Source organism: Denticeps clupeoides, chromosome 15, assembly GCF_900700375.1.
Source record: "Denticeps clupeoides chromosome 15, fDenClu1.1, whole genome shotgun sequence".
Classification (NCBI taxonomy): domain Eukaryota; kingdom Metazoa; phylum Chordata; class Actinopteri; order Clupeiformes; family Denticipitidae; genus Denticeps; species Denticeps clupeoides.
This window is the reverse complement of record NC_041721.1, coordinates 10273611-10288845: the sequence shown is the minus strand read 5'-3', so window position 1 is coordinate 10288845 and position 15235 is coordinate 10273611. Positions and strand designations below refer to the sequence as shown.

Below are 15235 nucleotides of genomic sequence, written 5' to 3'. Positions count from 1 at the left end.
GCTACCATGGCAGCACACATCTTAAGGAGCCCAGGATTCCTGCCATGCTGACTATACTCGTACCTGTGCACACACACACCTACACAAAATTGCCTGTGTATGTGTGTGTGTGGGACGTGGATATACAATATACGCATCAGATACAGAGAATAATATCCTTTCTAGATGGTATTTGATACAGTTGTCCCTCTGTCTCTCATTCCTTCTCCCGGTAGAATAAGCCCCACACCTTAGTTTTAGCAGCGCACAGCCTAATTAAACTGTCTCCCGTAATGAACATTTGTCTTAAACAAGACGTACATGGCTGCTGGCACCACACTCGGCCCTAATTAGGGAAAGATTCTTCCCACTGAGTGGTTCTCAGTACATTCCACAACACGCGTCAAGCTCAACAAGGCCACTCTTAACATGGCGGAGCCAGTACAGAACCGAACATATCCCACAACAGGAAGAGCCACATCCAACAGGCAATACAACAAATAACCATGCTGTTATTATAACAAAACTCCCACAATGTGAACGCAATGCAACTAAAAGCTTTTTAGAGCTAGTTGGGACAGTGTATGCAGCAGCAGCAGCTCACAATCCAAAACCAGTCAGTTAATAACAGAGACCTGTTGTTTCTGACTTCTTGAAGCACACACACAAAACACAACATTCCGGACATTTCTGTGGCGTGCTAGAAGCCAAATTATGGAACAGAGAAACATAATAACGCAGTGGCTCCTCGACCATGTGCTTGGCCACTCCGGGACATCTGTGAACCACTTTTGGGTTTTAAACCAGTGTTGATTGTGAGAGGAACTGTTTGTGGTTGCTGCTGAGAAAAGTATATCTTCATTAAGCGCCCTGCTAGATTCCATCGTTTCATTGGCTCTTTTTCCAGTGTGTGCTTACATTATGAAGCCTTGCTCTGGTGTACTTGGTGTTATGAGGTGTTGCTATGGTGTGAGTGATGCAGAATTGGGTCTCAGCTCTTGTTCTGATGGTTTTGTTGGCTCTGGTGTGTTTTGTGTGTGTGTTGCCGCTATAAGGCCTTGCTTTGGTGATTTTGGCACTTTGGTATCTTGCTATGGTGTGCTTGGTGGTGTCTTACTTTGGTGAGGTCTTATTTGGGTGTTTGGCACTATGAAGTGTTGCTCTGATTTGTTTAAGGTATTGCTTGTGTTTTTGGCACTATGAGTTCTTGCTCTTGTGTGTGTGCTGCATTATTGCAAGGGTTCCAGGTCACATTAGAATGTATTAACTGTTTTATTTGCAGACATACATAGATTAGTGCTTCTTTTGCTTTTTTGTGGCATTATGTGCATGATTGTTTATGTAAGACAACAAGGAGAGCTAAATGCATAATCAGGGCACCGAAAAAAAGGTGTGTAACACACACCTAATATCCCAGACATGCACGTATGCATGGATCCAACAGACAGCAGAGTAGTACACTATTTAAGTGTGTGTAAGTGTGTCCAAGGCTCCTTGCATCCAGATGCCAAGAGTGACCTTTTACTTCCTCTGATAAAGACGTGGAAACAGCGAGCTTTGTGAAAATGAACACACACACACTCTCTCTCTCTCTCTCTCTCTCTCACACACACACCTGCGTATCCTCATTACCTACCAGAAATCTCCTCCAGGCACTGTTTGGCAGTCTTGCTATAGACCAGTTCGCCTTTGGTGGGGCTAAGACAGGGGTCAGAGGGAGCCACTGTTGTGCAGTCATTCTCAGAATATGTTCTATGGGAAAAGAGAGACAAATCACACACTGTAATTCCACAACATAAAACTTTTTACAAAAGCTTACCATAAAGAATAATGGATGAGATGGTATAGCAACTGTTGACATTTTGAGAATTGTCTGATGACTGATCATTACAGCAAAGTGGGAAGCTGCTGGCCGTTTACAGATCACTAACAGAGCTGAACTTATCAGCAGAATAGACATGTTGTTAAATTCAATGTAAAAAATGCAATGAAAAGAAATGAGTCAAAAATCGTACTTCAGTGAATCATCTGTGAATTTGCCTGAAAAGAGGAGAGAAGACCCTTTACTGGGATGCACTTTTACCCCCAGAACGGAGGTGAGCAACAGAGAGAGACTCCCTGGCTCCAGCAAGATAACCACTGCATCTACAACAAAGCATTCCCCCGACATCTGCACCAGTTCTGATAAACTCCCTCTCTCTCAGTACTGCAGCAAAACAACACACACACACACACACACACACACACACACACAATCACTCATCATTCACTCAAACCCCAGCCAGCTCAAGCCTCCACTGTTGTGACATACTGTTAGCCCTGAAAATAGTCCCACATCCATGGAGGCACCATGAGCAGAGAAATATTCTATTAACATCTGGCACACATTTGACACATACCCTATCCACCGACACGGATAAACAAACTTAAATTGCTGGGTAAATAAAACTAAATTTCAACTCATTAAAATGCATTCAGCACAGACTTGCTGAGGTAAAGGCACCTGGACCTATCCAGAGACAGGGAGGAAGTGAGAGAAGAGTACAGATGGCAGAATGTAAATGAATAAACGGATAGACATCAACAGGAGGAGGTGGCAGGAAGTCAGCCGGGTCAGGCCAGGACATCCAGGTCCCTCCATCACCTCATCAGCAACACCTCGCTCTCTTGCGTTCTCTCTCACCCATCCTGTTCTGCATTCCGGCCCAAAGCCCTGCAGTGACAGCAGCCAGAAGCAGGCAAATCAATGTCTTGCTGGCACCGAGCCCCCAACGGCCCCCTGATACAGAGGCGGCTTAATTGAGCCTGGAATTGCGGGAAACATCATCACAGCGAGGTGCCTCGACCGGCACCATCAGGCCACAGAAACTTCCAGGTACCGATGGGCACCATGGAGTGTTCCACCTGAACTCTGACTCCTATTTATTTCTGATTGGATTTCTTGGTATTGGTTTTTTACCAATTATCAACAATGGTTAATAAGGTCCAGTGGTGCTATATTTATCGTTTGTGAATACTGGATTGATTATACTGAAAGTGTGAAAGTGATTAGTAGCACATGTGACATGTGGTCTCTGCATTTAATCCTTCCCCTGAGGTGGACACGTCCAACTGACTGAAACATTCACTACCAACAGCTACACTACAGAGTGCACTATATTTCGCTCAATTTCAGGGAATAAAATCTCAAGCCAACCGGAGAATAACCAATGTAATGTAAAAGAAAGGTTATAGTAATTTCAGATTTTGCGATCATTTATATCACCCAATTTAAGGAGTGATTAACCTCAGTCATAGAAGCAGGTCTACTGTTCTACAGTCTGTACTGACTTTCAGGTTTACACCCTCCCAACACAGCACACAGCAGCACACAGGAACAGGAAATTTCCCATGGCAGGTAGGTAGGGAACGCGACAAGGGCAGAGGTTTGATATTTTGCCAGAAACCTCTGGATTAATCCCTCCCCCACATGAAAACACACAAGGAGCCTGCATATCACAATGGGAATTATGAAAGGAACGTACTGACAGTTGACAGGATAAAGTAGGAGGTGTGCAGAATTAGGAGGGGAGATGAGAAAACAGGAATATAATTACCATGAGAAAAAAGAGAATTTGCCATTGTCCTCAGTCTTCTCTCCGTTCCTCACATTCTCATTATTCACTTTCGCCACCTTGATTTGTTTCCTATCAGTTTCATTCACACTACTATACCATCAGATATAGACATTGTGCACCTGCCACCTTAAATATCTCAGTTTCCCTCGGTCCTTACCCTTTCATTCAGTTTCTATCAAATCACTGTGGTCAGACCCTGTCTCCATTGCCAGACAGGACACGTTACAGCAAAACAGCCTTCTTCTCTCTCTCACTTCATCCCCTCGTTCCGCGTTTCCGTCAAAGCAGTCAGTCCCTGTTTGCTCACAGACATCAAGACCCAGTAAAATGTAGCCATATCGTGGCCATTTCCCTGACTTGTTTTCCCAACCTTTAATATGGGCGTCCATTAAACCGCTGACACCACCGAGGCTGCGTTTCACATCTCCTCCCGTCACCCACCTAACTCTGTCACAATATGGAATAGAGGGTCGAAATGGGGCGACCGTGAATGATAGTTTATTCTGGAACCGTGGGAGATGCGTGATATTGGCACATGGAAAGGGACAGCTGATTGGTGGGTGTATGCAATGTGTTTGCAGCTTTTAGCGAGAGAGGAAAGAAAGAAAGAGTGTTCCTCTTCTGGTTTAAGTCCATTTAATAACACTGCCCTGCCAAAAAAGGTTGTGCACTCTAATGTGGATGGAGATGCTTTAGCTTTGATTACAGAATGCAAAAACCTATGCAATATCAGATCGTTTCCAGGATCTGAAAAAAGTCATACCAAATTCCCAAACGAAGTATTTTTGAAAGTAGTATAAAAACACAGCCAGCAGGAAAAAAGGTGTCCTTCAGGAACAATAAATCCTCTGATCTAAAACTGAAATTCCTAACAACATCACAAACGGGTCATCATTTCATCTTATTTATCCAATGAACTGCCTCATTCTCTCAAAACGTCTCTGCCAATGTTTTGGACAGGTCACAGTAGCATAAGTGAAGACATCCAATAGAGTTCTGCATTCTGCCTTAATATATTTCCAATTAAAATGTAATTACATTTCAGCTCAGAGCCCTAGGCGATTGCAAGTTGTGACTGCTCTGCCAATATAAACGTTTGATTCCATATTTTTTTTGCTCATTTTACAGCATAACAGCAATATTTGAAATTTAATGCTTATTTTAATATTTTAATTGCTCACACATAATGTGTAGTATCTCACCTGCAAATAAACGGGGGGACGGTTGCTGTGTTGGGATGGTTGGACGGTTGCTGAGGCAGCTGCACCACACCGTTCCTTCCTAGAGCTCCTACGCCTCCCCCAAGGCCGGAGGAGGTGCCAGAGCCCGAGAGAGCCGATGTACTGGTGGAGGAAACCATGCTGGTCCTTCGGCCGTCTGTACCTGTCATGGGGCGCTGCATGTAGAACCCTTGCCCGCCCTTAGCCACGCCCCCTTTGGCCTTTTCACCTCCGGCTCCAGAGGCAGCAGGAACTCCCATCCCAGTCCCCATCGGTAGGTTGGACTGGGTGCTGGCCTGCTGCTTCCCTGTGGCTGAAGGAACCTTCTGGCCAGGTTTAGGGATTCCACTGGAGGACGGCATGGCATTTTCTTTTTTTACTGCCACGGACTTACCCCCTTTGGGTACAAGGCTGGCAATTTTGGAGGCTTTTTTGCCAGGGTCCAGAGGCAGAGGGTCCTTCTCTTCCTTGGGTGGAGAGCTGGCTTTCCCTTTGTTCTTGTTCTTGTCCTCTTTTTCTTTGGGCTGGGGAACGGACTTATTGCTTGGGGTCTTCACTGGGCCCTTCCCTCCTGGGATGGAGGTAGCTGCTGTTGGTGTTGGGGTGGAAGCTCCAGTCATTCTTCCAGACTGCTTGCCGTTGACACATATAGGTGAAGGATCTGTGGCCTCGTCCCCATACTCTGACAGATCGTCTTCTTCCTGCAGGGCCATATCAGCTACTGACGGGGACCCCCGGGACTGTGTACGTGGGTTGACGAGACGGAATTTCTCCAGCATTGAGCGCTGGTTTCCTGGAGCGGAAGCTGTGGCCTTGTTGTGCGCATCAGTCAAACAGGGACGAGACAAGTCAGACGTTCCAGGTGGAGGCGGGGAGGAGGTGGGGCTTAGTGGCAACATGGAGGATGTAGCGCTGTGTTTCAGGTTCATGGACTTGCTGCGCCACGACTTGCCAGTTGTGGGCAAGGGAATGGCAGAGCCTAGCTGGTGCCCACTTGGGCTGGATGGCATGGGAGCAGGCACCGAGCTGCCGTTCACACTTCCCGGCAAAGGGACGCCCTTCACTGACTCTGCGCAGAGGGAGAAAAGACAGAGTAATCAGATCTGTGTACCTCTTAGGAGATCTAGGAAGGAAGAATTAACTTCTATCCAGGTGTTATGAAGGCTAAATGCAGCCACTACAGGTGGATTTCGCATTGTGCAAGAATAGAACTGTTTATGACTCTTTCAGTCTAGATTAGGCTTTACCCAAGAACGGGAAACTGTGTTTACTTAAAAACAAGGTTTGTCTCCTCAGCATTGTGCCCATCAGTGTTTTGTTATGTATTCAAATGCAAGTTGAATTCGGTCAAATACATTAACAGTTACAGCATTTAGCAGATGCGCTTAACCAGAGCAACAGTCGTCACAGGGACAGTACCTCGGCTAAAAGTTGATAGGTGAGTGTGTTATCCTCTATGCTACTACCACCGTGAGGCTGCTACACCATCGTACGTGGTACAACATGCAGTGAAATGCTTAATGCAAAGTGCAGAACTAGCATTGACAGATGAAAACAAATTATTAGCCAAAAGAATATGTATGTAGAATAAAAACTAGATAAAAAATACACAAAAAATTGCACAGAATATAATGTATATTATTTTATTGAGTTGTCAGTTTAATTGTTTAAGAAGAAATAGTAAAATATGACTTTTTAAACCTTTTTTCTGTGAAATTTTTGAATTTACTACTGACAAGAAGTCAATATGCCATATTATATTATCTCCTTTTTTAAGTGGGACCTGGCTTTAACATTGGTGCACAGTTTCTTTTGGACGAGTATCAGTAACCAATCATTCAGCATTACTCATATTTCTAAAACTAATGCAACCCCTCACATAAACTAGTACCAAGTACCTAGCACCAAGTACAATTGAGATCAAACATACAGCTGAAAATAATTTAAAAAGTTTTTTTTGTCCTTATCATGACGACTTTGTCTGATATTATTTTAACATCACGCTTAATGCAGTGTTTAAACTCATAAGGAAAAAGGCTGATTGGTGCAACCTCTGAGGCAGAGCTGTCAGCTCAGACCCTCTCCTAACATCTCTCTCAACACCTCAAACCATGAGAAGTAGCAAAGGGAACGCAGATAAGAGAAAGAACTGGTGAGGGAGGACTGTGGAAGTGAGGAAGAGAGGACAGCTGAGGTCGAAGAGTAGAAAATAGCAAGGAGGCATTGATATTAACTCAGATGGGTAGATGGAAACAAGGGAAACCAACTGGAAGGCATTTTTGGCAGGGCCTGATGTTATGTGGAACAGGAAAAGCATCCCTGCTGCTCTTTAGCCTGCAATCCCAGCACACAGGAAAATCTCAGCACAGTCCGAATGCACTTGGGCAGAAAACTGACTCGTCGATTGATATATAGAGGAACCTCAGAGTGCTGAAGCACTGATGTTTCCTCTTACAATAGAGGAGATGAGAATGCAACCCCTTTTCCCAGAAGAGCAACGGTGCAGTGCTAAGGGGAACAAAAAAAGATAAAAGGTAAAGTTCTCACATACCCTTAAAATGCACACACATACACACACGCAGCGATCTGACTGTCTTTAGGGCCTTTAGAGCAAATTTGATGGTGGACTGTGTGTGTGCTTGTGTGAAATGAAAAACATCAAGAGATGATAAAGCACAAAAGAAGACATGGTGATAGAAGGAAAATGGGACACTGTGTCAAAACGACTCATCAAAGACGTACAAACACACTTGTGATGAATGGCTGCAGCGTGGTTGGCCACTGAGCCGAGTCTCTGACCTTCGGGGACGGTCTGGTTTGTCTTCTGTTAGGCGTTCTCACCATCATCAATCCTCGGTTGCAAAACCGACCATAAGTTGCCTCCCTCTTCCTATCCTCCTTAAAAAAGCCTCCCACACATCATTACTTCCACCCAAGGGTCCGGCTCCAGGTCTAATGATGACAGTCGGACATACCGTTACATATTCACAACAAAAGACTTGAGACTCTGCTATAGGAAGGTTTTATTCAGGTGTTAGCTATGCTTCTGAAGAGTATCCCACAGGGACCCTGACCCTGGCAGCTTTGGCTGTGTGTGTTCAGATCATAATTACAATTAGATTCGTGTCATCATTCTTGTTCAAAAATCACATGAATGTGATAAGAACATAATGAACGTGTGTGTGTGTGTGTGTGTGTGTGTGTGTGTGTGGGGTGTGTACTGTGGTCCCTGAAGCCCTGCTTGTTTGACAGCATTTGCAAAGCAATAAACGCCCCCCCCCATCCTGACATGCTCTTTCATACGTTAGGGATAGCGAAGGGATGTGAAGAGATTGTGAATGGCGGACTATGCAGCGTTGGACAGTGGGACGGTGACTGTGATTTTTGGGTGTCACATGAGTGTGTATGAGAGGGATGATGCAGCATCTTGTCTGTGTGAGCAGGAAAATGAGAAGGAGGTACAGTGAAGCATGTGTGTGTTTATATGTGTTGGTGAGAAAATGTGTGTGTGTTTTATCCAGACAGTTTGTGTGTGTTTATGTGAACAAGACAGAGTAGCTATATTAACCCTGTCTTTGAAGATAATAGCCAATTGAGAGAATGCCCATTTCTATGAGGCAGCCACGCAAACCCACTTTGGGTTGCCATGGCAACAAACTCTTTTCTTTTTCTTTCTTTTTTTTTTTCTCCACCACACCCTCCGTCCACTGTGAATAAAATGTCACTTCTGGCCAGGCACTGCATCCTCACACATTCCTCTTTCACACACACACACACACACACACACACACACACATACTCACACATATAATATATTGCCATGTACATCATTAAACTCAAATGATATAAATATGGAACTGTACTGAGCACATTAATAGTTGCATTGATGTGAAGGATAATACTTATTCTAATTTCTCTTTTTTTCAATTAATTCAGTAATAGCCATAATCATGAGCACATAATTTTCCTGTTCCAACCCCAAAATCTCCATCTGCTCCTCATATAGGTTCCAACATATTATGTTCACCTTGATGCCAGGTTTAGACTTCTCTCTAATTGCCAAAAATGAACTGTGCAACTTCTGCTGACATTTCCTGCATTGCATTAGTCTGACATGTTCTGACCCTTTAACCCAGGTTCATGGTGGACTTCCTCCTGCTCTGACCCCGTCAGCGTTCAGGTGCACAATGACAATAGCAGAGCAGCTCTGATGACCAGGGTATGACCACCTGCTAAAAAGCTGCTTTACATGCACACACATTAATGGCTGCAGTCACAAAAACCAAGACAACAGCTGAATTTGGTCTGCTGTAAGCGGGCAACTGTGCTCATTCAAATCAGACAGTGAGCAAAAGACCGAAAAGGACTGTAAGGAGTTTGCTTTTCCCATCTGGGGAGACACTGGTGCTGTAAATCAAGGCTTTGAGTAACAGGATGAAATACTGCAGAAGGGAGGAGAAGGGAAAACGCTCTCACCGGACCCCGAAATTCATCAAAGCACGTCTGCCACCAGTGTACAGAGCAACGCTTTATTTGTGTGAGGTCTCTCTCTCTCTTTGCAATGAGTGAGCTGTATAAATCCACTGGGCCAGGTCTGCCAAAACAAACTTTTTCATTTTCAGGGGTTCACACAGAGGGGAAAGAGGGCAGTGACCCCCACATAGACATACTACAGCCAACACTAACCCGCTGAGATTTATGTTCTAGAACCGCTAAATAGACTCCAGGTCTCTTATTGCTCTCCAGAAAGCCTTGCAAACTAGTGCTGGCTAGGGGGTTAATGTACAGCCTAAAGAAAATATTGTGAATTAAAAACAGCAGGGCAGCGAAGGTGGAGCTAATGTTTCCAAATATTTTGGATTTTATTCATTAATGTATAATTTATACTGTTTTGTCGAAAGGCCATTTGGCAGTTATGTGTCTGTTTGCCTAATAAGTGGCGCCACCTAGTGAAAAAAAATATTGCCGGGATAGGAGAGGAATGCAGAAATATGCAGAAATATGAACAGATCTCCGAGCAGTGTAGTACATTGCATGCTCTGTATATTCTTTAAAAAGGCCCTGATCATATCTGAATAAAACTTGACTGAAAATATGATAATGCTAAACACCTAAAGACGATTATTTCCACTATTAAAGAATTATTATATTTTAATGATTATTATTATAATAAGGTTCAACAGTCACAACAGGATGAAATAGGAGAGTTAAGCAGTGGTTCTCAAAACTTTCCTTGTTGATGAGATTTGGTGAATGAGATCCTCTACTCATCATCAGCAACTCATGTTGGTGTTAAAGTGAACCAACAATAGACATTTTGTTTTCTTTCCAGTTCTGTATATGATAAACTGTATGAAATATTGAGAATGTTTCGTCTGTGAACAGAAATGGCGTGGCTGTGTGTCTGAGAGTGTGAGCCTCACCTCTGTCGTTGCCACTTGCATACTGTAAAGGTTTGCTTTTGTCGATGCTGCTGAAGCTCTGACTCCTCCTGTTGAGGTTGGACGAGGCTGGAACTTTACCCCCACCGCCTGCAGTGGGGACTCTGGAGGGTCCAGGTAACCTGCACACACACACACACACACACACACACACACAATGCATTAGTAAATAACACAGTATATTTAATTTGTTCACGCATTATGTTGAGGTAATACTGGGCACTGAAGGGCAGCATCATGTATCAACCAGGGCCGTCACCGTGCATTAATTACCATTCAGTACATTCACACACACACACACAGATATTCTTGACCATCTGTGGACAGATTGGATAATGTGGCTGTTTACTTCAGCTGCCCCAGCTGCACCAAGATCACAAGTCCCACAGGGGAGAAATCAGCAGCCTTATCCCATTAGAGACCCGCTAACACAAACTGACAGGGAGCACAGGGCACTGTACTGAAACACACACACACACAACACGTGTCCCTGTAACACACACACATTCACATATACACACATGTTCCCATTACAAAATCATACTCTCATACTCAAACACACACAGACACATGCTCATTAACGTTCATACAGACACATGAGTCCCACCCACTGGAGACGTGTTAAACTTCAAACACGTTCTTGCAACACGACCATAAAAAAAGCCCACTATCACACACTGGCGACAGAACGAGTCAGCACTCCTTGCTCTCCTGAGGGAGTGGTCAGAGCGCCCCAAGTTACAGTCCAGGGGTGACGGCTGATGATTTAGAGTCTCTGCCGGAGCCGAACGCTCCTCAGATCCCGCAATTAATAAAGATTAATTGGGCCTCGCAGCTCTTCAATGCCAAGACCAAACGACGGCCCATAAACCGCAAACGAGAGGCTTTTTTAATGAACTCTGAGATCGTCGATATCGTATGGCCATTGCAGCTCAGATCACAATGACAGGTCCTTTAGGCAAAAAAGTTTTCTTTTATGAAATTAGAACCCAAACTCTCTTATGTAGGCCAATCAAAAACCACATTTAAAAAAATAGGTGCATTCATAAAACGATTATGATCTAACGATTCATATTCCTCTGGTACGCGGTGTCGGGATGGGTGTGGACGGCTGGAAGTTTTATGGGGGTGGAAAAGAGCCAGCGTGAGATGAATGACAGGCTAACAAGGCAGGTCACGCAGGGAATCATCTCATCTATTCTGTAATGGCTCGGGTCCATCAACGGCAGATTAGTCTTCCTCGTCCTCCACGTCTCTCCCCAGAGTGTTTCGTAAACCAGCACTTCAGGCCACCGGAATGGTACGCGAAAGAAAGAGCTCCTGAAAACCACTGACGATAAGAAAAATGCGCCCTGCGGCACTTCGCAGGCCGCTGCCCTCTAAGGCTGGGGTTATTTTTGGTGAGACAGGACGCTGACAAGACTGCCGGCCCCGTCAGAGACACATTCAGATCACCGCCTGGATGCATGCTGTCTGTCTGTCACTGTGTTTATTTTCCACATCACAGAAAAAGTAGGCAAGGACAAAATTTTAGCAATAAATAAATCCCCGACCCAACCCAACACAAGTTTCAACAACGGCTACATCGCACACAGGGGCTCTGAGTCTGGAGACCGGGATGGGGGTGCTGGCATGATGTCATCTGCTGGGTGACTTCACTGACAGCAACGCTGAAATACGTTTAACTGGGGGGATGGAGGGCTGTTAAAGCAGGGTCAGTTGTACAGGCCCCACAGGGCGCCTTGTGTGGGCCCAGACAGGTAAAAGCAGGGGCTGGACATAAGCGATGTGCCATATGTCTCTATTGGTGTATTCATATGGTGTATGAATGTAATTTCTCAATTTCCTACAGTTTTTTTGACACTAGATTTCATTTGTCTTGTCCTGTGGACAGCTGATGAACTAATATTTTGCTGGCCCTAACCAAAAAGCTTTTGGAGATTAGCCTTCGGTAAATGAGTTGAGGTTTATAGGCAGGTTTAGACTTTCCTGTACAAAAGTCTTGTCTTTTTTTACAGCGCAGGTTATATAGTTCTCACTGACAGGAACTCAAAAGTTTGTTTGTGTGTGTGTGTGTGAGAAAGTGTGAATTTGGCTCTGATGGTGAGCCGACCGCATCATCTCACTGAGAGGCTGAGCTGTGTCCTGTGTCCCGGTGCATCTGTTGATGTTCAGTAATTTCCTGGCCGTTACCGGGCAATCGATTAAAAGCCATCGGACAGGTGCGGCGGGAAGAGGCTCTGCTGTCAAACATCGCCCTCTGCTGCGTGAAACTGAATTTTAATGACAGCATTAAAGCGCTCGGATTACGTAAAACCTCAGCCTGGATATTTTGAGGATGTTTCTGGCTGCCATATTAAATGGGAGCTTGTGTAAATATTTCACGATGCAGTTTAAGAATGTTGCACCAAACAGTCCTTAATTTTAGGGCAAAGAATATCAAAGCCCTTTTGAGGGGTGGGGAGAGCATGAAAAATACATTAAGCTATTAAAGCTGTACTCAATTATAATTAGTGATTTAAAAAATGAAAAATCTAAGATGTATATCTTAGCTGGTGCCATATCAAGTTTATTTTTCACCACTTGGCCAGCACAAAAGGCCATCCGTTCCCATCTGACCAACGTCAGGGAGAAATAATCTAATAAAGCCCAGGCCCTTCATCAACTTATGGCTCCATTTCATGTCATCCGAGGGAATAACACAAACCCGTGAGCTGTGTTTTCACATATCAATCTGCATCACTGACCCAGGTTAGAGTCTGTAAAATGAATGGGGGGTAAGGCAGGGACAGAGAGAATTACAGTTTAGAAAGCCAGCTCTGAACCCCCATATACCAGTCATTACCCATATAGACAGGGGCCCATAATGGTGGGCCATTTTGCTCCTTCAAAACAAAAAACTGATCTTTTGCTCAGGTCTCATGTGAAATGAGGGCAGTGGTGGTCTAGCCCAATCGGAAGGTCGCTGGTTCAAGTCCTGAACTGCCAAGGTACAACTGAGGTCTCCTTGAGCAAAGTACCATCCCCACAAACTGCTCCCTGGGCACCTGTCAGCGCTGCCCACTGCTCACTAATGGTGATGGGCTAAATGACGAGGACATATTTCGTTATGTGTTGTGCTGCAGTGTTTCACAATGACAACAACTTCGTGAGTGGTGGCTGGTTTCCTCCGAAACATGACGCCTGGCATTCACACCAATTAGTTCAATCTTTGTCTCATCAGATCAGAGAATTCTATTTCTCATTGTCTGATAGAACTTCAGGTGCCTTTTGGTAGAGTGGCTTTCATCTGAACACCATACAGGCCTGATTAGTGGATTGCTGCAAAAAAGGTTGTCCTTCTAGAAGTTGTGTGTATGTCCATAGAGGACCTCTGGAGCTCTGACAGAGTGACCCTATGGTTCTTGGTCACCTCCCTGACTAAGACCCTTCTCCCCTGATCACTCAGTTTAGGTGGCTGGCCAGCTCTAGGATGAGTCCTGATGGTTTTGAACTTCTTCCACTTACAAATGATGATTGCCACTGTGCTTGTTGGGACCTTCAAATCAGCAATAATTTTCCTGTAACCTTCTGTAACCTTCCCCAGAAGACAGATATCCTGTCTTGGAGGTCTACAGACAATTCCTCTGACTTCATATTTGGTTTGTTCTCTGACGAACTGTCAGCTGTGGACTCCAATTAAGATGCAGAAACATCTCAAGGATGATCAGGGGAAATAGGAGGCACCTGAGCTCAATCTTGAGCTTTATGGCAAAGGCTGTGAATATTTAAGTAAATCTGCTTTTTCAGATTTTTTTTTTTAATACATTTGACAAAATCAAAGTAAACTTTTTTTCAAGTTGTCATTAAAGTGTGTTGTGTGTAAAATTCAGTCGGAACATTTTTATCCATATTGAAAGGTAACAGCTATAACTGTATAACTGTTTTAACATAACTCCTGTCTGGGGAAATTGCCTTCAGTTCCTTCCATGGTCTCTAAACACATCCAGATTTAACTTTGATCCATCAACATATCAATCATGTTTCACATAAGGATTATCATGGTATGTTTCTGTATCAGTTCTTTGTTCCATCCCTAACCCTTAAAGGACTGTATTATGTTTAACTATAGCATGGCAGATTAAATAATGTAGACATATATGGTCCCTCTTGTTTGTAGCAAGGTGATGAAGAGCCTTTAAATGTGAGAAACCAAGGGGAAGATGATAATACATCTGATAAGAAGAGTATTAATGTGATGTCTCACACAAACTTTCTCTCTCACAGTCCGTTCCTCTAACATAAACATACTCCCTCAGACAGCAACCTTTCAACTAAAATAGAAGATTAAACCCACACACACAGGCATACACACACCTGGTTTGACTTCATCACTCCCGAACCAGGATCGGTATGCCATAAATAAGCCCAATCACTTCTGTCACCATTATAAAGTAGTCTGGAGTAAGGAAGGTGAGAGGGGTGGAGAGGGAGCGGGCGATGGATGAGGACAGGTGGTGACGGTCTCAGATATGAGCATGAGAGCGTAGAAACTACTTTGTACAGTTGTACTTTGCCAAACTGTAGCAATTCTTTGATACTCAACATTTAGATTTCTTAATTTCTGCTGCTTCATAAATTCTACCCAAATTCCTCCAAGAATAGGCTTGTCAAAGATGTTGTCAGGTTGCCACCCGTCAGGCCTTCCAGTGTCCGGCACATGCCTCACATACCTGGCAGAGGTTAGCATGAAGCTACTACTACTACTAGTTCCCACCAGATACTTCAGTACCAGATCAACACGACACCATTCTGCATTTCAGACATGGGCAAACTGAGCTTTGCCACCAATAGATAACGCTGCAATCACATCAACCGACGGCAGGCCATCTAAACTTATCTTTTTATATAAGACCAGCTTTGACCAAAAAGTTTGAAAAGCTCTGAAAGCTAAGACCATCATAGAGCTACCAGTATTACAGTTAAACATTATTGCATC

The 15235-nt window shown here is 44.1% G+C and overlaps 1 protein-coding gene across 5 annotated transcripts in view; it reads right to left on the bottom strand.

The window, feature by feature from the left end:
* The window catches only part of nav3 (neuron navigator 3), a 128252-nt gene that overhangs the window by 52744 nt on the left and 60273 nt on the right, over positions 1 to 15235 (bottom strand). For all 5 annotated transcript variants that reach the window (XM_028954007.1, XM_028954008.1, XM_028954009.1 and 2 more), the window contains exons 7-9: positions 10240 to 10379; positions 4799 to 5885; positions 1616 to 1731 (exon numbers count right to left, since the gene is read on the bottom strand). In XM_028954007.1, the coding sequence (XP_028809840.1) occupies positions 1616 to 1731; positions 4799 to 5885; positions 10240 to 10379 (1343 nt within the window). The remainder of the gene's footprint in view (positions 1 to 1615; positions 1732 to 4798; positions 5886 to 10239; positions 10380 to 15235) is intronic.